At 41.4% G+C, this 27192-nt stretch overlaps 1 protein-coding gene across 1 annotated transcript; it reads right to left on the bottom strand.

The window, feature by feature from the left end:
• On the bottom strand, nucleotides 63-27192 carry POGLUT1 (protein O-glucosyltransferase 1). The gene is made up of 11 exons (XM_005674955.3): nucleotides 26972-27192; nucleotides 26270-26360; nucleotides 24830-24973; nucleotides 20027-20162; nucleotides 14019-14140; nucleotides 6753-6812; nucleotides 5028-5127; nucleotides 3254-3312; nucleotides 2013-2180; nucleotides 1234-1290; nucleotides 63-648 (listed from the first exon to the last, which is right to left on the bottom strand). Exons 1-11 carry the CDS (start codon nucleotides 27054-27056, stop codon nucleotides 492-494), a joined length of 1179 nt encoding a protein of 392 aa, XP_005675012.1. The 5' UTR covers nucleotides 27057-27192; the 3' UTR covers nucleotides 63-491.

The following is a 27192-nucleotide window of genomic DNA, read 5'->3' as shown; positions in this document are numbered from 1 at the left end:
GTATTCTTTATAAACCCTAAACGGCTTTCCATGTTAAAATACAGCAGCAGAGATCAAGTGTAGAATAACTGTACAACTGTGATAATGAGTTGTACTAGTTTCATATGAGTGACTTTCTACTCAAAAGAATGAGACAAAGGGCGTCACCCCATGGACATAGTCAGTTTCACAGTGTGGGCATACACATATGGATGATCTGAGGCACAAGCTGTGATTGGTCCTAAGAAGATGAAAGGCAGAATCAGGTTCAAAACCCACATCTCACGATTTCTGGTCCTTCTTTAGCAAAGATGTTGAGCAACTTCCTAATTGTATTACACACTATTTGGATCTTTCTCCAAAGTTGCTCCTGGTACAGCATGATAAGGAAAACCAGATATCTGACTTGGTAACAGTATCCAAGGTATAGGTGTCACATTCACAGCAAGCTTTTCACCATAGGGTATCTGAGGTCTGATGCCATAGAGAGGACTATGGCCCGATCATGACTACTAGAGTTCAGTTTTCAAAATTTTGGGAACAATCTGATCGTAGCCTTTCCTTCTTGTTACGTTATAGGACAGGAATTTAGAGTACTCGGTCAACAGGTTCTCCCAGTAACAGGTGATGTCATCCATCTTTAAGTGGTTCAGAATAAACTGGCTTCCCCTAGAGACAAGATTAACAAGAACAGTTAAAGCATGACATTTAATAAAACTAGTAGCTTACATTTGAGTACTTACCTGTGCCAAGCACTGTTCAGAATACTTCATGTAAATTAACTCTTTGATCTTCAGAACCAACTCTACAGCCATTGTATCTACTGCTGCTGCTACGTCACTTCAGTCGTGTCCGACTCTGTGTGACCCTATGGACAGCAGCCCACCAGGCTCTCTGTCCATGGGATTCTCTAGGCAAGAATACTGGAGTGGGTTGTCATTTCCTTCTCCATAATATCTACTATACACGTGCATTTGGAAATAGACTTTTTTTTTTTCTTAAAAACAAATAAACAAAGAGCCAATCCTCAGAAAGGGTACTTGAACCACTTCAAAGATTTCAGTCTAACTCTACAAAGGATGGGCTTTGGACATAGGTGACTGTGTGGTTTTCCCCAGGACAGTTTTGATTCTAATTATCTCTGTATAATGAGGCTGACATTCAGATAGCACCATGGTAACAACATTCTTATGACTTAAGCTTGGGAAAAGTAGGAATGATTAAAGCGGAAAAAGAAAAATGAGCAGAACGTACCTTTCAGCAATTTCTTGAGCTATATCATCATTTGCTTTTACAAACTGCAACAGCTCCCTAAAATGGAAAGAATTATTAGGTTTTGAAATACAGACCATGCTCATTAGTACTAAGCAGAGAGATCACATACTGAGGCCTGTAGTTAATCTTTAGATATATGGATGTTGGGGTTTTTTTTTAAGTAAAGCTATCGGGTCCTCATAAGATCAAAATAACAACAAAAAAAGTACTTTGCACATAGGCGAAATAATCTGTTCTAGTTTTGGAACATATTTGGGAAAACAGAGAAATGTTCAGCGATACACACCAAAAATCAATAGTGAAGAAAAAATTTCCCTCCTGTCTCTTGCTCTGGTCCTAAGAAGAGGGCACTGGGCTTACATTTCTGGCCCTTCTCCGCATGCCGTCCTAGCTCTTGCCATCATGAGAGGAAATTTGCCTTCATTTCACTGAGGTCAGTTTTCACACTGTATCTGAAAATCCTTTTGACAATATATCACGATTGAATAGCTGTTATCTATTTAGTCTTTGAGAGGTTAGTGCTTTTTCACTGCATACTATCCGAATGTTACATTTTGAATCAGCATTAGAACACTTAAAAAATTAAATCCCACTCAGTCTAGTTGGATAATAATACAATACTATCTTTGAAAATGAAATTTTTTTTAAAAAAGCTTTCAGTGGAAAAAGTCATTAGGAGTAAATATCTTGAATGGCTGGGGACTTAGAGGCAGATTGTGGGAGTCATCAGAGACTCTGCTTGAGGGACGGCTGCTTACTGGACGTTGGAGAGGTCTGTTTTTACTGGGATGTAGTGAACCCACGGCTTCAGCTGTGGGTAGAAGAATTCCAGCCACTCGTCACCAACATGGAAAACAAGTGAACCACACAGAAAGAGGTGTTTGAACCGGAAACTTGCAGCGACACCCCGAAAATTAAACAAATACCTGGAAAAGAGAGAGCAAAATATACTTGATACTATATTCCTGCTACCACACATGACATTTTTTTCTTATCCCCTCTTTATCTCCCCTTTTATTACCCTCTCTTCTTTCTCTTTCCACTTTCAATTTTCAAGGACCCATCAGCATGTCCCTGTAGAGTTTCCATAAACTCCTTGCTGTTCCAGGGGTTAGAGCCTGTTCCTGGGAATATCAGCGTGAGGGGGAAAGAGAAATACTTTCTCCAGGCAGAGACAGATAGAGCCAGTAGCTGAGTGTTGGGAAAAGCGGATACAAGGCTCAGTGGAAACAATATCTCACCCTTTGTTTACAAGTTTTTCTAGGCCTAAAGTCTCGAACTCATCATGGTCCCCCCGCAAAGCCTGGTTTTTCCCATAGTGTTCCCTATCTGGTCAAAGGTATGCCCTGTTCCCTGTTTCCTCTTAAGAAGTCTGGAGAAGACAACCAGGCATGCCTAATCAATCTTCAAAGAAATGCCCCCTGGAAAATAAAGCTAACAACTAAGAACATTTTCTTTCTCAGCATTTCTCGTATCTGTCTCTAACCAGAGCTGCTTCTCCTCTGTAGTTCCCACTGTCCAGTGTAATTACCATTCATTTCTCTGAGTATTCCCACTGCCCACCTCCTGGCCTTGTTTTACCTTCATCTCATTCTTAGTACTGGCATTTAAATATAATAGCCATTTAAATATAATATATTAGTTACATATGCCTCATTCATGTTGAACCTTAAACTTTTTATTAACTTAATAAATGACTGATCTAACTTCAGCTCTTGGCTGTGTGGGGTGCAGAGAGTGGACCCTATCCCTTTGATTATGGGCATGCAGGCTCCCTGGAAGCAGGGACCATTGTCCCTGTTTCATTGTCTCTGCAGTTTCCACAGAACCCAGTCCAGAGCTTTGTGCACAGCAGGCTTTCAGTAAACAATAACTAAATGAATTAATGTGACTTTCACAAACCCCAGCTGGACCCTAGTATTAAAATTCTCACCCAAAGAGAAGCTATTCCAAAAGCAATAGGGAAAACCATAAGAGTCAGGAGTCCTGGATATCTTACTTGTATTTGCAGTGATCCACAAGATGGACATCCTTAGCAGCTGGCTTTCCCAAGGTATCCTTTCAGGGAAAAGAAAGTTGTTAGTATTAGCAGCAGGAGCATTCATTGAAGACCACTGTGCAACAAGGGTCACTGAACATTTCATCAACATGACCTCACTGAAGTCTCAGAATGCACAGACTCAGGAGGCAAGACTGTCTCACTTTATAGATGAAGCAGCTGAGGCTTTGAGAAGTTGGGAGACTTGCTCAAGGTCACACAGCCATAAGTAGAAGAGCTTGGGCTTTAACTTGGTCTGTGTGATTTTAGAGTTAAGCTCCCCTGGGGCCATGTGACTCTTCCTCTGCACTCAGGAGGTCATGGCCTGCAGCACAACTCACTATGTATACATCATATGGCAAAGGAAGTTACAATGGTGGCTGGTGGGCTTAAAGGTGTAGCCCACACACAAATTTTGTTGCACTAGCAAAGTACTTGAAAAATAAATATTCAAACCACTGCCCAGCATTTGTAAGCGGCAGGATACTTTCTTAGAAAACCCCAGATCTCCACTTTTCTTAGAGAGAGAGAAAAAAAAGGAGGATTTGGCAAAGAGAGCTCCTGTTCTCCTTGGCAGAAATGACTGGACCTTCAGTGCTCTCTCCCGCTCATTACTGCTGCGCCTGGGGGCATCAGAGTCTGAGACCCCCTATCCCCTATCCATATTCCAGCCCCCTTAGCAGATGGTGTGGGGAACAAGTCTTGCTTGCTTCTGTGCCTCCCATAGTAGATGCTGTCATGAACGGATACATTTTTTCATATTTTTATTTTTTAACAAAGTTTCTTATACTGCATTTGCTTCTGTTTGAATTAAATGTTCATGTAATAAATACATGCATTTTTACTTAGTATTTCTTAGTTTTCACTTAGTTTTTCTCACAAGAAGTTTAAACATTTTCTCCTATCATCCTCAAATGGTATACGGAAATTTCAGATGAGGACATTTCCAACTTAAGGGTCTTTGAATAAGGCAAGAAAGACAGAGTTAAGAGGATAGAGATGGGACTCCCAACCAAAGGAGCCTGTCATTGCTTGTTTCACCTTAGAATCACTTAGGGAATCTTAAACAAATGAAGATGTCTATACACCATTTCCAGAGACTCTGATTTATTCTATTAATTTTTAAGCTCTCTGGTTGCATTGTATAGCCAGGGTTGAGAACCAATGGTTTAAACCAGATTTTGGCAAACTTAGCACCCATAGGCCAGATCTGGGTCACTGCTTGTTTTGATGCACAACCCATAAACTAAAGTTATTTTTACCTTGCAAATGGCTGGAAAAAATCCAAAGGACAATATTTTTATGATGTGGGAAAATTTTATGAAATTCAAATTTCAATGCCCTCAATAAGGTTTTATTGGAACACAGCCATGCTCATTTGTTTACATATTGTCTATGACTGCTTTCACACTGCAGTGGCAGTAAGATCTGAAACCCAGGCTGTAAGATCTGAAAAGCCTGAAATATTTACCATCTAGCCATTTACAGAAGATGTTTGTGACCTCTGGTTTAAACCTTCAAAATAATATAAAATATGGGTCATAATAAGGGCCCAGAAACACAACGTGAGTTTGAAAAAGAATAATTTACACATATACTAATTTTAGTCCATGGAACGTTCTCATCATTCATCCCACCACTGAGAGGAAACCTAATGTGAAGTTCTACCCAGGTGCAATGCTCTTGGAGTGAGAATGTTCACTGCTGTAGCTCTAGTCAGATGATTGGTGATTACTTTCATAGATTTCCAGGCCTGGTTTTTGGTGTACTCTGCATCAACAAGTTTTGGGTTTTTCCGAGATAGAAGAATGAGAGGATCTCGTTCTGGACTTGTCCTAGGAAAGAAACACATGACATAGAACTACGTCTCCTACACCGTAAGACCACTCCCAATCACTGAAAGGTAAGCAGTAATTGGACCCAACGCGATGACCATACACACAGATGAACAACTCATGGGTTATTTAATAGAAGAGGAGGGGGATACTAGATCCTACAGCATCTAGGTGGTCCTGGCTGTTTGCCACTGTACCCTTCAGGGAAGGGGAGTATTTGGCCCTCTCTGCTTGCATCTAGTCTTTAGGATTATGTTATTCTGGATACGACAGCCACATCCCAGGGAATTATTTTCCTTTTAGAAGCTTCATGTAACCTCTAATCACTGGTACTCATAGCTGTGTGACTAGGTAATCATCACTCACCAAAACAGCTACATGACCTTCGTTGGGTGTACTCTGTAAAATGCAGTGAAAACTGAGTGAAGTCGCTCAGTCATGTCCGACTCTTTGCAACTCCGTGGACTGTAGCCTACCAGGCTCCTCTGTCCATGAGATTCTCTAGGCAAGAATACTGGAGTGGGTTGCCATTTCCTTCTCCAGGGGATCTTCCCACCCCAGGGATCGAACCCGGGTCTCCTGCATTGGAGTCAGATGCTTTAACCTCTGAGCCACCAGGGAAGCCCCAGTATAACATTTAAATTAAAAAGAAAACAGAAGGGCTCAAACACCTGAAAACTTATTGTAGAAAAAGTCCTAGTTATGGTTCTAGCAGCAGATGATGTTGACATTTGAGGGGTCATGGACTCCCTGAGAATCTGACAACTGTGGATGCCCTCTCTACATATCCCCATATAACTTCAAGGTGTTCCTAAAAGTCTTGAAGTCCACACATGGATCCCAAGTTAAGAATCTGTAATCTGAAGATTTGAGAACCAGAGATGTTGACAAGGAACCATAAGAAGTGGTTGTTGGGCTCATTTGCACTCTGAAGCCCACCACCAAGTGAAGAGAGAGTGACCTCTGACAAGGACACACTAAGAAATCTGCAAAACTCTCTCCCTTCACATTCTCCTTGGTATTCATCTGAGCAACAGATACTCACTGTGCATGTACAAGGTGGGTACTGTTCTCAACACCAGGGTTATGGAGCTGAACAATATGGACTCAGTCTTCCCCTAACCTTTTCGCTTTCGCTCTACCTTCCTTCCATGCAGCTCTCTCAATTTTCATCAGTTCCAGTCTACACTTCCACCACTATTTGGCAGCCACGTGGTCTGATGAAAAAGGCACTTAGAAGAGCTAGTGATTGTTCCTGCTCTGCCATTAAGTGGCAGAGAGTCTGTGGGCACAATCATAAAGTACTCCTAGGAAAATGCAATCTCTCAGGCAAGAGGACAGCTCATTGTTCTATTCAGTGTTAAATAACTAAAGCCCATCACACTCGTCACACTTTGTAAATGTTTGCTGAATGACTGGACAGATGAACTTTACTTCTTTGAATTTCAGTTCAGCTAACAGTGATTTGGCTAATAATTTGGGTTCTTCTCTAGCCTAAAATTCTGTGATTCGATGTCTTTTTCTTAGTTATCTTAGTTTTCTCTTTGAACTAGTTTCCCACACCCTCAAAATTTTACACATTAGCCAGAAGAGTACCTTTGTAAAATGTCAGAAAGTATAATCACCTTGATCCTCGGAAATATGCTGTGGAATTTTTCTTTTTCCATGGCCACTGTGCAGCTGACCTAAAAACAGATTTCATTAGTTTCTGTGTCTCTTCCTTAACTATATAAAGATGTGTTTGAATCATTTCTAAAGCTTAGCTGAGAGCTTTACATTTTAAAGTAAGTCTGACCCAGGCTACTAAATTCACTAGCAAGGTAATGCCCAAAATCCTTCAAGACAGGTTTCAACAGCATGTGAACCGAGAACTTCCAGATGTATAAGCTGGATTTAGAAAAGGCACAGGAATCAGAAATCAAATTGCCAACATCTGTTGGATTATCGAAATCCAATTCCAAAAAACATCTACTTCTGTTTCACTGGCTATGAAGTCTTTATGTGGATCACAAACTGTGGAAAATTCTTAAAAAGATGGCAATATCAGACCACCTTATCTGCCTCTTGAGAAACCTGTATGCAGGTCAAGAAGCAACAGTTAGAACCGGACATGGAACAATGGACTGGTTCAAAACTGGGAAAGGAGTACATCAAGGCTGTATATTGTCACCCTGCTTATTTAACTTCTATGCAGAATACATCATGCAAAATGCCAGGCTGGATGAATTCCAAGCTGGATTCGAGATTGCCAGAAGAAATATCAACACTTCAGATATGCAGATAATACCAATCTAATGGCAGAAAATGAAGGAACTAAACTCTCTTGATGAGGGTGAAAGAGGAGAGTGAAAAAACTGGCTTAAAACTCAATATTAAAAAAACTAAGACCATGGCATCTGGTCCCATCACCTCATGGCAAACAGATATGGGAAAAGTGGAAACAGTGATGGATTTTCTTGGGCTCCAAGATCACTGCAGACAGTGACTGCAGGCACAAAATTAAGACACTTACTCCTTGGAAGAAAAGCTATAACAAACCTAGACAGCACATTAAAAAGCAGAGACATCACTTTGCCAACAAAATTCCATACAGTCAAAGCTATGGTTTTTCCAGTAGTCAGTACAGATGTGAGAGTTGAACCATAAAGAAGGCTGAGTGCTGAAAAATTAATGCTTTTGAATTGTGGTGCTGGAGAAGACTCTTGAGAGTCCCTTGAATTGCAAGGATATCAAACCAGTCAATCCTAAAGTAAATCAGTCCTAAATATTCATTGGAAGGACTTATGCTGAAGCTCCAATACTTTGGCCACCTGATGTGAAAAGCGGCTCATTGGAAAAGACCTTGATGCTTTGAAAGATTGAGGGCAGAATAAGAAGAGGGTGACAAAGGATGAGATGGTTGGATGGCATCACTGAGTCAGTGGAAACAAGTCTGAGCAAACTTCGGGAGATAGTGGAAGACAGGGAAGCCTAGTGTGCTGCACTCCATGGAGTTGCAAAGAGTTAGACATGACTTAGTGACTGAACAACAAGGCTACTCAAAATAAAAAGCTCTAAATGACATTATGTTCCCTTTTATTATTACTCTATCCTCTGGAGATACTAGCTAGCAATATGTGTAAATCTACTGTTTGGTTAATAAGTTAACAACACTGAAAGAAAAGTTCCCCAAAGTAAATGACATGTTTAGGGCTATTTAATTCAGTACAATCAGGATTTCTTCCTTACTTTAAGCAAGAGTCTAGAGGATGAAATGGTTGGATGGCATCACCGACTTGATGGACATGAGTTTGAGCAAGTTCTGGGAGTTGGTGATGGATAGGGAAGCCTGGCATGCTGCAGTCCATGCGGTCGCAAAGAGTCAGATACGACTGAGTGACTGAACTGAACTGACTGTTAAAATTACTAGGCAACAATAACTGCAGAAAATATCAGATATCGAATCAAGGGCAAGGAAATAAATCACTTTCCGACTTTATGTTTTAGATGCATAGAAAGTATCATCAGATTTAGTCTGATTTTGCAAAGCACTCTGGTATCCTCAAAGTGTACATACTGCTCCATAAAGATCAAGTCCCCGAAATTCAGTTCTCAATACCAGTTACCACAACCAGCTTCCGTTGCTGAAACTGCTAGCTCATAGATGCATCATTTTTTTTTTTTAAACACCAAAAACATTTTGTATTGGGGTACAGCCAAATAACAATGTTGTGATAGTTTCAGGTGACAGATGCATCATTCTTAACTTACTTTGTGGGGACCCTTCACAGAAGTTTTTGCAGCATCTTTCTCTGAAAACAGAGGGGGTCAAACTGAAGTGGAGTTCATGAGGGATTGGTGAGCTGTTTGCTATAATGGAGAAACTTTGCACGTAAACTTTTCAGGTAGAGAGACTGTTCAGATACAAATAGTGTTCCACTACTCATTTTCTCTCTCTTTTTAAAAAACTTTTATTTATTTGGCTGCTTCAGGTCTTCACTGTGGTATGTGGAATACAGTTTCCTGACCAGGGATCAAACCCAGGCCCGCTACATTGGGAGTAGAGTGTCTTAGCCACTAGACCACCAGGGAAGTCCTCGTTTTCTCTTAAGTGAGCCAGTCCTCCGTATTTTCCTGGCTTATCTTCCAGTTCTTTCTCACTGGATCATCTTTGGGCTTCCCTGGTGGCTCAGAGGTTAAAGCGTCTGCCCGCAATGCGGGAGACCTGGGTTCAATCCCTGGGTCGGAAGTTCCCCTGGAGAAGAAAATGGCTACCTGATTCTCCAGTCCAACTATTTCTTGCTCTGTCCCATACTCCTTCCTAACAAATCAGAACTACTGTAGCACTGGGGGGTGAGATGTGGGGGAGAGGGGCTTCCTAGGTGGAACTAGTGGTAAACAGCCTGCCTGCCAATGTAGGAGACATAAGAGATGCAGGTTTGATTCCTGGGTTGGGATCAAATATAAACATATATATATAAAAAAACATTATACACACACACACCTCATTCTTATAACCTTACCAGATGGCTTTTACTATCCCTACTTTACACAGTTGAGGCCTTTAAGTGGCTAAGCAATTTGCCCAGCATCACACAGCTAGTAAGGTTTAAATCCAGAGTCCCTGTTTTTAAGCCCTATTCTATCTTTACTTTCCATTCATGCACAATATCCATTTTATAGCCATGTCATAATTTACTCCATTCCTTAGTGGTGAGCTTTCAGGTAGTTTTAAACTTTCTACTTTAAGAAACAACATTGAAGTGAATAACCCTGTATGCACATTTTTTGCATACTTGTTTGATTATCTTCTCAGGATAAATCCTTGAAGTAAAATGGCTGGGTCAAAGGATATACACATTTTACATTTTGATATACTGCTCAACTATCCAACCAAAAATACTGAAATTTTGAGTATAAATTTCCTTAGTCCCTGGGAAAGCTAAATTTAATATAGACAGACTTGAACCACGTATCATCTGTTTTCCCTCTCCTTCATTTTTCCCACCCACCTATCCACCCCTTTGGAGGACCCATGTTAGGACTTTCGACTTTGGGCAAGCACTAACACTGGTGCTGCCCCAGCCCTCTTTTATAACCCCACTCCTCTGCTCACAGTAGAGTGGATTCTTTCAATCCACAGTGACACTGAATTCTTCTACAGGGTGAAAAGTCAGTCAATGGGGACAAATTCCCAGAAGAGTATAAAGATGGAAACACGCTAGGTAGACACCAATGCAGATCAGCAAACAGATTACTAAAGTTTCAAGGTAAGAAATGAAATCACGAGGCTAGAGATTCTGAATGGAGGGCTCTAAAAAATAAAATTGCAATTCTAAAATCATGAATAAATTCAGCTCAAGAATAAAAAGTGAAGATATCAAAAAAAACATATTAACATAAGTTAGATTTTTAAAACATATTCTATCTCCCTAAAAATTGCTTATTAGTTTGCAAATGGTAAAAGAGTAACCACACAGTAAAAGAGAAGGATAGACTTAAGAGTTGTTGCAGATTAAAACAAGTTAAAGACACGTAAGGACTAAATACAACACAAGATGCTGGACTGGATCCTGTATCTGAGAAGAAATGTGTCTTATGGGACATTGTTATGACAATTCAATGTTGAATTAACATTGTTTCCTGTATTTGATAATTGCAATGTAGTTATAAAGGGAACACTCGCCCTCTTAGGAATTCTGCAGCAAAGAATTAAGGGGTATAGAGTCATAAAGTATGCAACATACTGTCTAATAGTTCAGAAAATAAGAAATTATGCAAATATTACACATGCAGCCTACACATACATTGAAGGACACAATGAATCAAGTTATTATCTGATGGAATACCATGCAACTGTTTAAAACAATGAGGCAGTTTCCTAGGTACTGCAGCAGCAGCTGCAGCTAAGTTACTTCAGTCGTGTCCGACTCTGTGCGACCTCACAGATGGCAGCCCACCAGGCTCCTCTGTCCCTGGGATTCTCCAGGCAAGAATACTGGAGTGGGTTGCCATTTCCTTCTCCAATGCATGCATGCATGCTAAGTCGCTTCAGTCGTGTCTGGCTCTGTGTGACCCCATGGACAGCAGCCCACCAATCTCCTCCGTCCACAGGATTCTCCAGGCAAGAATACTGGAGTGGGGTGCCATTTCGTTCTCCACCTACGTACTGACATGGAAAGATTTATAAGACACACCAATAAGTGAGGGAAAATGCCAGGAGCCAGCACGAGGAGTCCCGCTGGTGGCAAAGGTCATTAGGTTAAGGGCCCCGACAGGCAAAGGCGAGTCAGGCCTTAAGGGAGCCTCTTTCTGGATCGGTTCATGCATCTGCCCCAAAACCAGAGTCTGCCTGCCTTACTGCATTGTGCTTTTCGCCTACTCTTCTGACACCACCTTTCTCTGGAAAATTAACTTAGAGTTCCAGTTAATAGTCTCTTGCATATAAAAGGAGTGTCTCAGGTCAAACCTCTCTGCTGGCAGACTAGCTAGTGTGACAGGATTATCCACACTCTTGCTACTACGTACATGATTGTTTACAACCTCTCAACCATAAACAGCACAGAGAGTTTGGAGTATTTTGAAAGTCTTAGTTAGCACAGGGTTTTTCTAAAGATAAAAATCATGTTGGTGAAGGGTTTCATTGCTGAGTTAATGACTGCCGCCAGGCCTCCATATCCTTAGGCACCTGGGAGTATGTTAATCGATGTAATTGGAATATAGAAAAAGAAATATAGTAGTTTTGATGTTAGCAATACTAGACTTTTGAGTTAATGAATTTTCTCTTTGTTATAGATCACTGTACTCCTCTTTCTCTGTTATAAATCATTGTGTCCTTGCTATGTAAGAATGTAACTTTATCACTATCTTAAGACTAAGTAGATCTTAAAGGCAAACAAGTTTTCTGATCAACTAACCTTTATCAACAGAAAGTAAGGTGGGGCCATAAAATGTTGATAGGTCTCCAGACCAGAAGATATTATAAACAAATCTAAGACCCTTGTAAGAACAAAGATATACTGAGAACACTGTCTTTAGATAAGGGTCAGAGCAGCTGACCCTGCATGACTCTGTTTCTTGCATTTATCTCTACGTATAACTAAAAGTATAAAAGTGGACCTGGAAAATAAAGAAACGGACCAGTTCCTGGAAAGACTGGTTTCCCCCGTCTGGTCTTTTCTCGTTCTCTTCTTTTCTGGCTGAATTCCCATCTGGAGCGTGGAGGCTCGCCATGTCTACTTACTTGCCCTGGCTTCTAAGACCCACGCAAGAGGGAGCCCAGGGAGGGCACCCTCCGCTATTCAAGCAGGCACCGGTGGCCTACGTAGGTGGTGAAAACTCCTTGTCTTGGAGTTTTATTGGTTTTCCACATAAACCAAGTTATTCAGCCTCTTTTCTCCACTAATTTTCCTACTACACTATTCTTTCCTAATCTCTCTTTATATCTGTAATTAAATAAGTTCTTTCCTAGGACACCGACTCCGTCCTCGCTTCGAATTCCCTGGATCCACCGGGGCTGGACCCCGGCAGGAAAAGTTGCCTAGGTGGGACACATTGATAAATTTTTCTAAGCACACAAAGTTTTCATATTCAGAAAAAAGTTGTTTTAAAGAGATTTTTAAAACAAAGTAGATGTACAGCAGGTGGGAAAAGAGCTACAAAAAGAAGAATGTGAAAAGGGTATTTGCAAGCACCTGAGGGTAAAAAAAAGAATAAGAAAACTAACGTCAAGAATAACTTGGTGAACAAAAGTTAACATTTTTATTTTTCTCTCTCTCAAAATTATGTTCAAAATGAAGTGCTAAATAAAAAATGACAGTCTCACAGTCTGGAGGACACAGGAAATATTAACTAGTGGAGAAGATAACGCACTTAGAAACCTGGATTTCAGGCCTAAATTGGTTCCTTGACCAAAGTCACTTAACTTCTCTGAGTTTGCATTCCCTCATCCCTGAAAAAGCGAGCTGGACAAGAACAATGATGTATGAGGTCAAGTTATCTTAAAAAATAATTTCCCAATTATATCTACTGAATAATTGACTTGTTTATTTAACCAGTGGCTCTAGCTGACAAAGAGGACTACAGCCCTACATGCTTCTCCAGATACGGGATGTTCTCTTCATCTCATTTAAATATGTAGTCACGCTTAATACAGGTGATAGATATTTGTGAAAATGAAGTTGAATTAAAATATTGCTTTCTCTACATCTGAGAGGAGAACTAGAAAGACTATGTTTCTAGAAGTTTACTAATTAGGTACCAATGTTGTTTGGATCATTAATGTAAAATGTAGCTAGGCAAGAAATATCTACAGCTTGATGAATGAGACCATCTAAATCCTGAAATGAGGGCAGGATGCAGACAACAGGCCAAGGCAGGTTTTAATCCTCAGTTAGAGAGGATCTGGAATAAGCTTGAACTTGAGATGCCTATGGAACATTTATGCCCACCCCATCCCTGCCTGAAGAACTTGGCTCTTCATTATAAAGTACATTTATGTTCTTCCAAGTAATTTTCTTTTTTTTTTTTCCAAGTAATTTTCTATCCTTCCCCACAATATGATCATTTATTCTTTCCTACTTATAAAAGGAATTCACTCTTAAAGAATCTTAAAAGTATGGAAATATTTAAAGAAGAAAAAAAGAGGCTTCTATAATCCCTCCCACAGAAGCACTGCTGACATTTTAGGGTAAGTTCTTTTGCTCTTTTTCTATGGATATGTAAATACTTCTATACACATATAAAATTGCTTATACTATAAAGTTTTTGTGTGTGTGTCTGTTACTTTTAGCTTAAAAGTTAGTCATTTTAGAGAAAATAATTGTCTATACTTAACTGTTTACTTCAAGGTGACCCAAAAAGAGGGACAAATAAAACCTCTCTAGAGGACCTACCAGCAGCAGAGGACCTACCTTACCAGATCTTCCCTGAAGAGGTCCCACCGTCCAAGACCCATAGGATATATTGGCCAAACAGCAGGTCCTCCTTCCCAAAATGTCCAAGCAGGATACATGATATCGTGGTACTCTGATGTCTTCAACAGAAACAGAGAGGTTATTTTAAATCAGTCTTGGAGCAGAGGAAGAAGCAGCAAACTGCACTCGTGTCACGGGATCTGGAAAAGGCCTTGCCCCTGTGTTATACCATCAAAGACATATCCAAGTCTAGACTCTGGATGCTAAAAGGCAAAAATGATCATGTGTTAAAATTCATGGGCTGACTGAATCCCAGAATATGAAATCACACTAAATGTCAACTTTTCCAGTACCCAAAAGTTCTGTTTTTCTAGAAGACATATACTTTTGGAGGTTTTAGTTTAAGGAAATGATATACCCAATTCTGAATGACCACATAGCTTTCTCATCTTTTAACTGTTATCATACTTGGAGTGTATATGGTCCTACCAGTTCTTAATTATTTCCTAGATAAGTCTTTAGGAGCAAGAATTAGGAAATACAATGCAAGAGTTAAGAATGTGGGCTCTTGAGAAAGATTATCTGACTCCACCTCCTTCCAACTCTAGGCAAGTTACTTAATCTTCCTAGGCTTCAGTTTCCTTATCTTTATAACTAGAGAAATGATAATATCAATAATGGTATCTATCTAACTGGCTTGTTTTAAATATTAAATGAGTTAATACATGTAGAAAACTTAGAACAGTGACACATAGTAAATACTCAGTAAGTGTTCAGTTCAGTTCAGTTGCTCAGTCATGTCCGACTTTGCGACCCCATGAATCGCAGCACGCCAGGCCTCCCTGTCCATCACCATCTCCCGGAGTTCACTCAGATGTCCGTGAGTCCATCGAGTCCGTGATGCCATCCAGCCATCTCATCCTCGGTCGTCCCCTCCCAGCATCAGAGTCTTGTCCAATGAGTCAACTCTTCACATGAGGTGGCCAAAGTACTGGAGTTTCAGCTTTAGCATCATTCCTTCCAAAGAACACCCAGGACTGATCTCCTTCAGAATGGACTGGATGGATCTCCTCGCAGTCCAAGGGACTCTCAAGAGTCTTCTCCAACACCCCAGTTCAAAAGCATCAATTCTTCGGCGCTCAGCCTTCTTCACAGTCCAAGTCTCACATCCATACATGACCACAGGAAAAACCATAGCCTTGACTAGACGGACCTTAGTCGGCAAAGTAATGTCTCTGCTTTTGAATATGCTATCTAGGTTGGTCATAACTTTTCTTCCAAGGAGTAAGTGTCTTTTAATTTCATCGCTGCAGTCACCATCTGCAGTGATTTTGGAGCCCCCCCAAAATAAAGTCTGACACTGTTTCTACTGTTTCCCCATCTATTTCCCATGAAGTGACGGGACCAGATGCCAAGATCTTCGTTTTCTGAGTGTTGAGCTTTAAGTCAACTTTTTCGCTCTCCTCTTTCACATTCATCAAGAGGCTTTTTAGCTTCTCTTCACTTTCTGCCATAAGGGTGGTGTCATCTGCATATCTGAGGCTATTGATATTTCTCCCAGCAATCTTGATTCCAGCTTGTGTTTCTTCCAGTCCAGCGTTTCTCATGATGTACTCTGCATAGAAGTTAAATAAGCAGGGTGACAATATACAGCCTTGACGTACTCCTTTTCCTATTTGGAACCAGTCTGTTGTTCCATGTCCAGTTCTAACTGTTGCTTCCTGACCTGCATACAGATTTCTTAAGAGGCAGGTCAGGTGGTCTGGTATGCCCATCTCTTTCAGAATTTTTCAGTTTATTGTGAGCCACGCAGTCAAAGGCTTTGGCATAGTCAATAAAGCAGAAATAGATGTTTTTTTGGAACTCTCTTGCTTTTTCCATGATCCAGCGGATGTTGGCAATTTGATCTCTGGTTCTTCTGCCTTTTCTAAAACCAGCTTGAACATCAGGGAGTTCACGGTTCACGTATTGCTATAGCCTGGCTTGGAGAATTTTGAGCATAACTTTACTAGCGTGTGAGATGAGTGCAATTGTGCGGTAGTTTGAGCATTGTATTGCATTGCCTTTCTTTGGAACTGGAATGAAAACTGACCTTTTCCAGTCCTGTGGCCACTGCTGAGTTTTCCAAATTTGCTGGCATATTGAGTGCAGCACTTTCACAGCATCATCTTTCAGGATTTGAAACAGCTCAACTGGAATTCCATTACCTCTACTAGCTTTGTTCGTAGTGATGCTTTCTAAGGCCCACTTGACTTCACATTCCAGGATGTCTGGCTCTAGATGAGTGATCACATCATCATGATTATCTGGGTCATGAAGATCTTTTTTGTACAGTTCTTCCGTGTATTCTTGCCACCTCTTCTTAGGATTATATAACAACAATGTATTCTGCCTGAGGACAGTCTCTGGATTAAACCTTCTGGCTAATTCTGTTATCTTAAAATGTAAATTATGGGAGTAGGTCTGGTGAGGTCTTTACAACCTCCAGACATTTTTTGGATTCACTGGAGAGTATATAACTTCATTGCTAACACTAACAAGCGGGTACTCTTTCTGCCCCCTTCTGATGCCTATGTCAGAAGCTTTCTCCATCTCCTTTATACTTTAATAAAACTTTATTACACAAAAGCTCATGGTGGAGAGGTCTGACAGAATGTGGTCCACTGGAGAAGGGAATGGCAAGCCACTTCAGTATTCTTGCCTTGAGAACCCCATGAACAGTATGAAAAGGCAAAATGACAGGATACTGAAAGAGGAACTCCCCAGGTCATTAGGTGCCCAATATGCTACTGGAGATCAGTGGAGAAATAACTCCAGAAAGAATGAAGGGATGGAGCCAAAGCAAAAACAATACCCAGTTGTGGATGGGACTGGTGATAGAAGCAAGATTCGATGCTGTAAAGAGCAATATTGCATAAGAACCTGGAATCTCAGATCCATGAATCAAGGCAAATTGGAAGTGGTCAAACAAGAGATGGCAAGGGTGAACGTTGACATTCTAGGAATCAGCGAACTAAAATGGAGTGGAACGGGTGAATTTAACTCAGATGACCGTTACATCTACTACTGTGAGCAGGAATCCCTCAGAAGAAATGGAGTAGCCATCATAGTCAACAAGAGTCCGAAATGCAGTAGTTGGATGCAATCTCAAAAACGACAGAATGATCTCTGTTCGTTTCAAAGGCAAACCATTCAATATCACGGTAATCCAAGTATATACCCCAACCAGTAACGCTGCAGAAACTGAAGTTGAACAGTTTTATGAAGACCTACAAGACCTTTTAGAACTAACACCCAAAAAAGATGTCCCTTTCATTATAGGGGACTGGAATGCAAAAGTAGGAAGTCAAGAAACACCTGGAGTAACAGGCAAATTTGGCCTTGGAATGCGGAATAAAGCAGGGCAAAGACTGATAGAGTTTTGCCAAGAAAATGCACTGGTCATAGCAAATACCCTCTTCCAACAACACAAGAGAAGACTCTACACATGGACATCACCAGATGGTCAACACCGAAATCAGATTGATTATATTCTTTGCAGCCGAAGATGGAGAAGCTCTATACAGTCAACAAAAACAAGACCAGGAGCTGACTGTGGCTCAGATCATGAACTCCTTATTGCCAAATTCAGACTTAAATTGAAGAAAGTAGGGAAAACCACTAGACCATTCAGGTATGACCTAAATCAAATCCCTTATGATTATACAGTGGAAGTGAGAAATAGATTTAAGGGCCTAGATCTGACAGATAGAGTGCCTGATGAACTATGGATGGAGGTTCGTGACATTGTATAGGAGACAGGGATCAAGACCATCCCCATGGAAAAGAAATGCAAAAAAGCAAAATGGCTGTCTGGGGAGGGCTTACAAATAGCTGTGAAAAGAAGAGAGGTGAAAAGCAAAGGAGAAAAGGAAAGATATAAGCATCTGAATGCAGAGTTCCAAAGAATAGCAAGAAGAGACAAGAAAGCCTTCTTCAGCGATCAATGCAATAAATGTTAGTGTTACCTAATACTGTGGCACTTCTGAGCTCATATGGTTGGTCAATAAGTTCTGAGTTATTTTTTGGTTATTTTTCTTTTTTGATCAGGGTCAAAAGTAATGATGGGCAGAAAGGGGGTAGGGGTATTATCCCACACCTTTTGAAAAAAGTTTGAAACAATTTGAAACCTTTATATGGTTACTTCTGTTAAAATTCTGGCCACTGGTAAGCCTCTAAATCTACTGTCTTCCACTGGAATTACATATGCAATATGCTGTTGGCCTTCTTTCAAATATTTTAAAAATGGTATGTGATTCATCAAGCACCTCAGGCATAACAGCTGCTCAAAAGAAACTGCATACTTATTATAAAGCTGACAGACTAATATCCCTCCCTAGCAAACTAGGAGTCATTGGTTTAAAAAAAAAAAAAGAAGCAGGGGGAAGGAATTAAAGATGAAAGGAAAGTTAGTATACTGATGATAATACTTGATTATCCACAGAAAAAACAAGATAAATGATAAACATAAACCCTTACTGACTTACATGGGAGCCTCTATCTGTTCTTCTGAGAGGGCTTCATGACAAATAACGGGACCAAGCACTTTTGAGAACTGAGGCTAAACCATGGGAAATGCAACACAATGTGGCCTCAGTCCACTTGCAACACAGGAAATAAACAAGTCTAGAGAGAAAGTAAACTCTGATAAAGAAAAAGTGGAGATAAAAAGTCCCTCTGCTTTGGAGACACCAAATCAAAAACAGAGTTCCCTTTCTCAAAGTCCGGAGGGTTTTCCCAAACCTACTCTTCTCCCATAGAATTTTCCATTCACTCTCTTCTAGCCTTCCCCATCCCTGCCCCCAAGTGCTTTCATATTTAGTCTCTAGGGAATGAAGGCCCATTCCTGCTAATGCACCATTTGCAAGAAGCTGAGCACTAAGATATTCAGTTCAGTCGCTCAGTCGTGTCCGACTCTTTGCAACCCCATGAATCACAGCACGCCAGGCCTCCCTGTCTATCACCAACTCCCAGAGTTCACTCAGACTCACGTCCATCGAGTCAGTGATGCCATCCAGCCATCTCATCCTCTGTCCCCTTCTCCTCCTGCCCCCAATCCCTCCCAGCATCAGAGTCTTTTCCAATGAGACAACTCTTCGCATGAGGTGGCCAAAGTACTGGAGTTTCAGTTTCAGCATCATTCCTTCCAAAGAAATCCCAGGGCTGATCTCCTTCAGAATGGATTGGTTGGATCTCCTTGCAATCCAAGGGACTCTCAAGAGTCTTCTCCAACACCACAGTTCAAAAGCATCAATTCTTCGGTGCTCAGCTTTCTTCACAGTCCAACTCTCACATCCATACATGACTACTGGAAAAACCATAGCCTTGACTAGACGGATCTTAGTTGGCAAAGTAATGTCTCTGTGCCCTATTCTCCAAGCCCACAAGGATGTCCTAGTACTCCCATCTCTCCATAACTAGACTTGAAGATCACCCTCTCACATGTTCCCCTCAGGCATCTCAGACCTAGCCCCTCATGCACTGTTTGGGTGCAAACTGTGTGGTTATTCAAGCACCTTTCGTCTGACCATTAGCCTGGGACCCTGGGATACAGTGGCCAGACAGATGATACCCAATAGCATGGGTGATATATACATTGTAGGAGCTCAACAAATATTTTTGTTCAAAGTCCATGAGCTTTCTTAGGTCACTCTCTGCCATGCTCTGCAGGTTCTCTGAACCCCACCTCCAATGTCTTAGAGGTTCCTCAGGCCTCTCTCATTCCTCACCCTCCACCCTTAGCCCTAAGACCCCAGGCAATCATACTTATCACTTACAGGTCCTCACCTCCTTCTCCTCAGTCTTATCATTCAATGACTGTGAAGCTAACAGGGACACAGACCCGCTTTGGGACCTCAGACCTCATCCTCACCATTACCCATCAGACTCTGCCACCTTCAGTCATCTCCTGCTTATGCCCTAGAAGACCACCCTCCATCCCCTCAGACAGCCCTTTCTGTACTTACCTTACTGAAGGAGAAGATTGGAATGGCAGGCTCCATCCATTTAGGAACCTGAGGATAATCTCGCACGTTGATCACCATCTCCATGTCAGGGAGGCGCCCAATAACTTCCAAAATAAAGTGTTCAACACCACTACACCTGTTAACCAGAAATACCACAACTTCACCAGAGCAATGCCTGCTCTCAGACAAGCCAGGGTCCCACTGACACTTTCAAGGTAAAACAAGCCAGCACTCAGATCATCAGCCTCCTGAAAAGTGTCCTGAGAGCAACGCTTCTGAAAGGACTATTCCACTCTTTCATGTGGTGCAAGTTATCTTTCCTGGCTAAGCTTCTCCAGCTTACAATAATAAAATTCTCCAACTAAATCATCCTAAGTTTGATGGGAATGTTATTGCTACTCCTATCATTTCCTCTCCTCTTTTCATTTCCAGCATTTATTTCTCCTACATGGAATAGTTTAGTTAGTAAGCAAGATGTAAATTTTGATAGGAACTGGAAAAGCTGATTTTCTAATTGTGTCCCCTGGGCTTTGCGTCTCACAAGGACATTATTTTTATTTCCACCATAACTAAGTCTCATAGTTTATGGGGAAGGATAAAGAACCTTTCATTACCTTCAACCTAAATAAAGAACATTCTCAAGAGCAGCTTTGCAAGCCAGAAAGAGTGCCAGGTACATAATCACAAAAATTGTAACATAACTTTCAGAATAGATTTTCTAAAAGGATTTCTGGAAAGGAAGTAAGTATATACTGAGAGCTAACTTTCCTGCCCCATCCTTGAGGTCCAGACCAGCACAGTACTGGGAGCAACATTCCAAGGTCTGACCAAAATTTTCTGGCAGTGTGATAATGACTGATTTATATATAGGGTGATAACTAAATATCAATCATTCATAAACATAAGAAAAGATGGTCAACTGTACTACTAACAAATAAATGCCCCCAAAGCCAAAATTATAAAAACAGAGAATAAAATGGTGCTTATCAGAGGCTGGGGAAAGAGGGGATAGGACAGATGTTGTTTAAGGGAACAAACTTACAAGGAGCAATAAATAAGCCATAGGGATCTAATGCACAGTGAAGTGAATATAGATAACAAAATGGTATGATAATTATCAAACTTAAGAGACTAGAATTTAATCATTTCCACTATTAAAAAAGAAAATAATTATGTGACATGATATAGAGGTGCTTACTGTTGCTACAACAGAAATAATATTAAAATAAACTTATCAGATTAACATGTTATACACCTTACACTTACACATTATATGTTAAATATATTTCAACTAAAAAGTATCAACATGACAAAAGAAAAAATCTAGTGAAGCTACATGCTGCTGCTGCTGCTGCTGCGTCGCTTCAGTCGTGTCCGACTCTGTGTGACCCCACAGACGGCAGCCCCCTAGGCTCCGCCATCCCTGGGATTCTCCAGGCAAGAACACTGGAGTGGGTTGCCATTTCCTTCTCCAATGCATGAAAGTGAAAAGTGAAAGTGAAGTCGCTCAGTCCTGTCCGACTCTTAGCGACCCCATGGACTGCAGACTTCCAGGCTCCTCTGTCCAAGGGATTTTCCAGGCAAGAGTACTGGAGTGGGGTGCCATTGCCTATTTCTACCAATCAGATTGTCAAAGATCAAAAGAGCCTGATAATACACAGTGTTACTGAGTGTGTGAGGTCTATTCTGAGCATGTGATAAGAGGGTGGTGAATGTGTAAACACAACCTCTTTGGAGGACAATTTGCTTCTATTTATTGAGATTTAAAAACACTTTATTTGCCTAATTAATTTTACTTCTATACTGTAGATATATTAATATATATATATATATTTATATATTTAGATATAAAGGGGCTTCCCAGGTGGTGCTATTGATAAAGAACCTGCCTGCCAATGCAGGAAACCCAAGAGATGTGGGTTCAATCCCTGGGTCGAGATGATCCCCTGGAGGAAGAAATGGCAACCCACTCCAGTATTCTTGCTTGAAGAATCCCATGGACAGAGGAGCCTAGCGGGCTACAGTCCATGGAGTCACAAAGAGTCAGACACGACTAAAGTGACTCAGCATGAGTGTTCAAAAGTCTAAGTTCAAGAATGTTCACTGCAGCATTGTTTCCATTAGTCAAAAATTAAAGGGGGAAAAAAATTAAAGGGGAGAGATGTGGAGTAATTAAGCATCCATTGATTTAGGACTGAACAAAGAAATCCATACAATGGGGTTTTTATGCTGCTATGAAAGAGTTCTCCATGTACTACTCCTATGGAACAATTTCAAAATCTATTGATACATGGAAAGGAAAAGTAAGTTGCAAAACAGAAGATACAGCATATTCTGGTTTGCTGGTGAATCTAGACAATTGTATATGCAGATTATTTCTGGCAGGATATACAATTGTAGTTGTCTCTTGAGAGGAAGACTCAGGGACTAGTAGTATGGTGGAGGGCATCACTGTATATACTTTTGAGTTAACCAAATATTTGGTCACACAGAGTCAGACACGACTGAAGCGACTTAGCAGCAGCAGCAGCAGCAGCATATAATACTCCTTCGATGTTAAAAGAATTACTAGTTACAAAGTTTAAAAATGTATTATTACATTTTATTACATATTATTAATTATATAATAATCATTATTACATATTATTATAATAATACATTTACATGTATTTACATTTACATGTTAATAGCTAAAACATTTGTTATTTTCTTTCACACCTGGCTTTTAAAATAGCACTCTATCACATACTGTATGATTCTATTTATATAAAATCCAAGGAAATAATCTATAATGAGAGAAAGCAGATCAGTGGATACCTGAGGACAGGGATAGGACAGGAGGACGGCATGACAGGGAAAAGGGGAAAGAAGGGCCACAAAGGGGCACAAGGTAACTTTTGTAGTGACAGACAGGTTCATTATCTTGGCTACAAATATATATATATATGAGATACATATTTTGATATATGTATCAAATTGTACACTTTAGATATGTGCAATTTATGTCAACCATACTTCACTAAAGCTATTATTTTAAAAAATACCACTATTCCCTGTCTTTGAAATGATGCATCTCCAGGGTTAATTAGATGGTGCTCCAGTTCCTTAGCAATATCTTTCAGCTCATCCTTGAAATGCTGAGTTTACATGTCCTTTTGTTCAGAACTGAATTCTTTAAATGTCACTGATATTTCTCAAACTAGGTGAATTAAAAGTATCTAGACCTAGAAAGATACTACTTTTGCCCAGATAAGAGTCTGAGATATTTAACAACTGTGTCCATTTCATTAGGTTCTAAATATTTTCTTTTGTTTCTCTTTTATTTAACTCTCAATTCTTAAGCTGTGTATGTAGTTGGGGTAGGGAACTTTCAGTGTATTAGAACTCCAGACTATTTTATTGCCAACGAAAGGTCCCATCCTCTCTTAAGAATATTTCTAAGAGCTCAAGATTCTGACCACAATGATCTGGAGTAAGGAATAAATGCCTTGCAGAAACTTCAAGAGCACAATTTAATTTGATCCGGAGATTGTTCAGCTAACTATCAAACACTGGAAAACCTTTTAAAGTCCAGAAAGATCTATATTCATATTTTCTTTCTCATTTGTAGAAATCACAAATTCCTCTATACTCATAATTTATAGTTAAAGTCTCTACTATTGCTCCAAGTAATGAAACAAATGTCTATTTAAAATATCTCAATGATTTTCCCCACTACCACCTTACTTGCCCCTGACACTTGAAAACCAAAATTGTGATTACCTCGGAATATGGGATATTAAATGATCTTCATATTTTTCTGTTGTTGTTTTTATGTATTTTTGACAGCAAAAATACACTAATTTGTAATGAAGTTATTATGACAAAATATAAATCCTTGTGACCAAATAGATGCATGTTTACTTGTAATGACATAACGTCATTTAGAAAAAAAGATCTTAGTAAGGGAATACTCTGCCTTTGTAATTTTATAAAGATTTGAGTTTTTTTTTTTTAAAAAAAAGGACTCCTGGGAATTCCCTGGTGGTCCAGTGCTTAGTACTCTGAGCTCTCACTTCACTTCCCCGGAAATGGGGTTCAATCCCTATTTTGGAAACTAAGATCCCACAAGCCAGGCAGCTGCACCAAAAAAAAAAAAAAAGGCTCAAACGAGGAAGGTTTATTATTCGTTGTAAATAGTGCTGCCTGGCTCAGTCTGTGACCCTTCCCATCAGCCTGTAGCCCACTGATAAAGAACTTCAGCTCTCACAGCTCCAGTCCTGCCTAGTGTGGCCTGTGTAATCTGCAGCCCTAGTTATTTCTCTTACCTTTCTGCCACCTTTCTTTGAATAGTTGGTATCTAGAACAATAGCTGTCCCCTGACAGTCATCGCTTCTCCTTCAACCCAGCTCACTCACACTAGTTAACATGAGCCTGCGTCCTGCAGCTGCTATATCTGGAGAAGAAGGGGTACAGCCACATCCAGTACAACCAGTGATGTGCCCCAGCCTTACAAAGAAAGAGGAGACAGATGTCACTATTATGCGTTCCTGAAATGTGAGGGTTTACTTGTAAGTCCCTTTAATTGGACTCTAGAGTGTCAGTTGCTCAGCCGTGTCTGACTCTTGTGACCCCATGGACTGAAGCTCACCAGGCTCCTCTGTCCATGGAATTCTCCAAGCAAGAATACTGGAGAGGGTTGCCATTTCCTTCTCCAGGGGATCTTCCCAACCCCAGGATTGAGCCCAGGTCTCCTGCATTGCAGGTGGATTAGTATTAAGTAAACAGTAAGGTCAGAAGATATATGTACCTTATAGCTCTTACCTTGAGGGGAACATGCAGTCACTTTCCCGGTATAATCTGTTCTTAATTATCTGATAGTGGGTCCCTAGCTTCCGTCTGACTACCTCTGCCATCATCTTCCTGGAGATACCTCCTCGGAAAGGAGTTAGATCCTCTTCTATGACACTGGAAAAGAAGGGGAATCATCAAAGAAAGCAGGCCAAGAGAGGGGTACCATCCCACCTCTTCCTATCTGCAGGTCTGGGCTTAGTATTAGAGAGCACAGTAAGCTTCGGGAAAGAAGAGGGAGCAGGAATGAGCAACCTCTTTCCCAGAAGCACCACAGGTAACCTAAAATAACAACAACAAAGCAACAGAAACGAAAAAGCAAGCCAGTATCGAGCATCTCTTCCCCCTCCCTCCACCGGGACTACCCCCCCTTGCCTGATGCATATTCCTCCTCAAGACTCATGTCACACCTGTGTCCTCCCAGTTACTGCAGTCCCACTGACCTTTCCTTCTCCGAATCCCACAGAAGGCATAGCTTATGCCTTACAGTTTGAAACCAAGTCTTACGTTCTAGCCTGTCTGGCCCCTACCACCCCACATACTCTAGCAGTATGTGTGACTGACAGGAGTAACTAGGAATTACACTATTTTGTATCCCTTTTAAGGCTTGGTACAAACCAAGTTTTTAGTAAGTATCACATGCATCAGGTGAATTTTTTGAGGAATTATAAAATAACTAACGTAATGAGGAGTTAAAGGACTCTGCTATTTAACTGATAAGGAATCTGATATCTAGAGAAGTGCCTTGGATCTGAGACCTGAATCTGGCACTAGAATGTAAGGCTGATTTCAAAGTAATCTACCATCACACTCTAGCCTTAATTTGCATACATCAAAAGATAATGGACAGGAAACATAATTTGATTCATTTAAAAATATGCTCATTCCTTCAACAATATTTCTGGAGTACTTACTGAAAGTAGGGCTTCCCTTGTGGCTCAGCTAGTAAAGAATCCGCCTGCAACGCGGGAGACCTGGGTTCGATCCCTGGGTTGGGAAGATCCTCTGGAGAAGGGAAAGGCTACCCACTCCAGTATTCTGACCCGAAGAATTCCATGGACTGTATAGTTTATGCGGTTGCAAAGAGTCGGACACGACTGACCGACTTTCACTTACTGAGAGTCAGCACCAGGAATACAACAGCCAATGCAGGGCATATGCCTTGACCTCAAGCAGCTTTCAGTCCAGCGGAGAATGCAAACAAGTAGATTCCGACAGGGAGTTAACAGGCAATGCTGAGGTCACCTGGGCCTCTACTACCCCAGGGTATTTTTATTCCCTAGAAATCAGAAAACCACCTCAGGGACCCAGTCTGCTCTCTGACCACTGCAACCAAGGTCTCTGCGGGATTTTAGGGGATTTCCTCCTGACAAGATCTAAATTCTTAAAGATGGGTGAAGGAAAATAACTCACCCGTGGTAACAGCTGCAGTTTGGACTTGAACATGGTTCGTAATTCTCCAAAGCCCTGTTAATTTGGTCAATAAATACTTTCCATTTTGAACCTTCAAAAAGTGAAAAAAATGAAGGTTAACAAAACACCCCTGAGTATTCTTATTCACTAGCAGCAGGTAAGTGGAATCCACAGAAAGCGAAAACTTTTATTAGACACCCTCTTTTCATCCCACTGGTGGAAATGGACAGCCAGGAAGGATTCATTCTACAGCTCTCCAGCACTCGGGTCAAGTCTGCTCCTACACACACACACAGACACACACACACACAGAGACACACACACAGACACACACACACACAGACACACACACACAGACACACACACACACACGAATTATCCCCCAGTGTGTCTTAGGGAGGTGCAGGGTAGCCAAGCGTGGGCCATACCCGCTGTGGGCATGCCCTCCCCTACCCACTATCACTCTGAACTCTGGAGGATGGGTTACTCTCCAGGGTTCTGGGCAGGAGAAGCAGCGCCGGACACCCAGTGGAACTCTCTGCTCCGAAGAGCCGCCGTGCCCGCTGCCCAGCTCTGCGCCGCAGCGGCCACAGCACGAGAGCGGCGCCGGCAGCACGGGAGAGCGAGGGGCGCGGAAGAGCGCCCCGGAACGCGGCCAGACCCGGAGCCCCAGCGGTGGGCCCGGCCCTGTCCGGAGCGCACCTGACTCCTTCTCGCGGCCCGGCACCGGGGGCAGGAGTAGCAAAAGCAGCCACAACCAAAGCTGGGAGGGCGCCCCCAGCTCCATCGCCTGCCGCCCGACTGCGGAGTCCCGGCTGCTGCGCGGATGAAAGCGGAGCCCCGCACAAAGATGGCCGAGGAGCCGCACCACGTGGGCGGAGGGCCGCACAGCGCAGTGACGGCAGAGCGCCTCTCGGCCTCCC

The sequence above is a fragment of the Capra hircus genome, chromosome 1 (genome assembly GCF_001704415.2).
Source record: "Capra hircus breed San Clemente chromosome 1, ASM170441v1, whole genome shotgun sequence".
Classification (NCBI taxonomy): domain Eukaryota; kingdom Metazoa; phylum Chordata; class Mammalia; order Artiodactyla; family Bovidae; genus Capra; species Capra hircus.
This window is presented reverse-complemented; position numbering and strand designations above follow the sequence as displayed.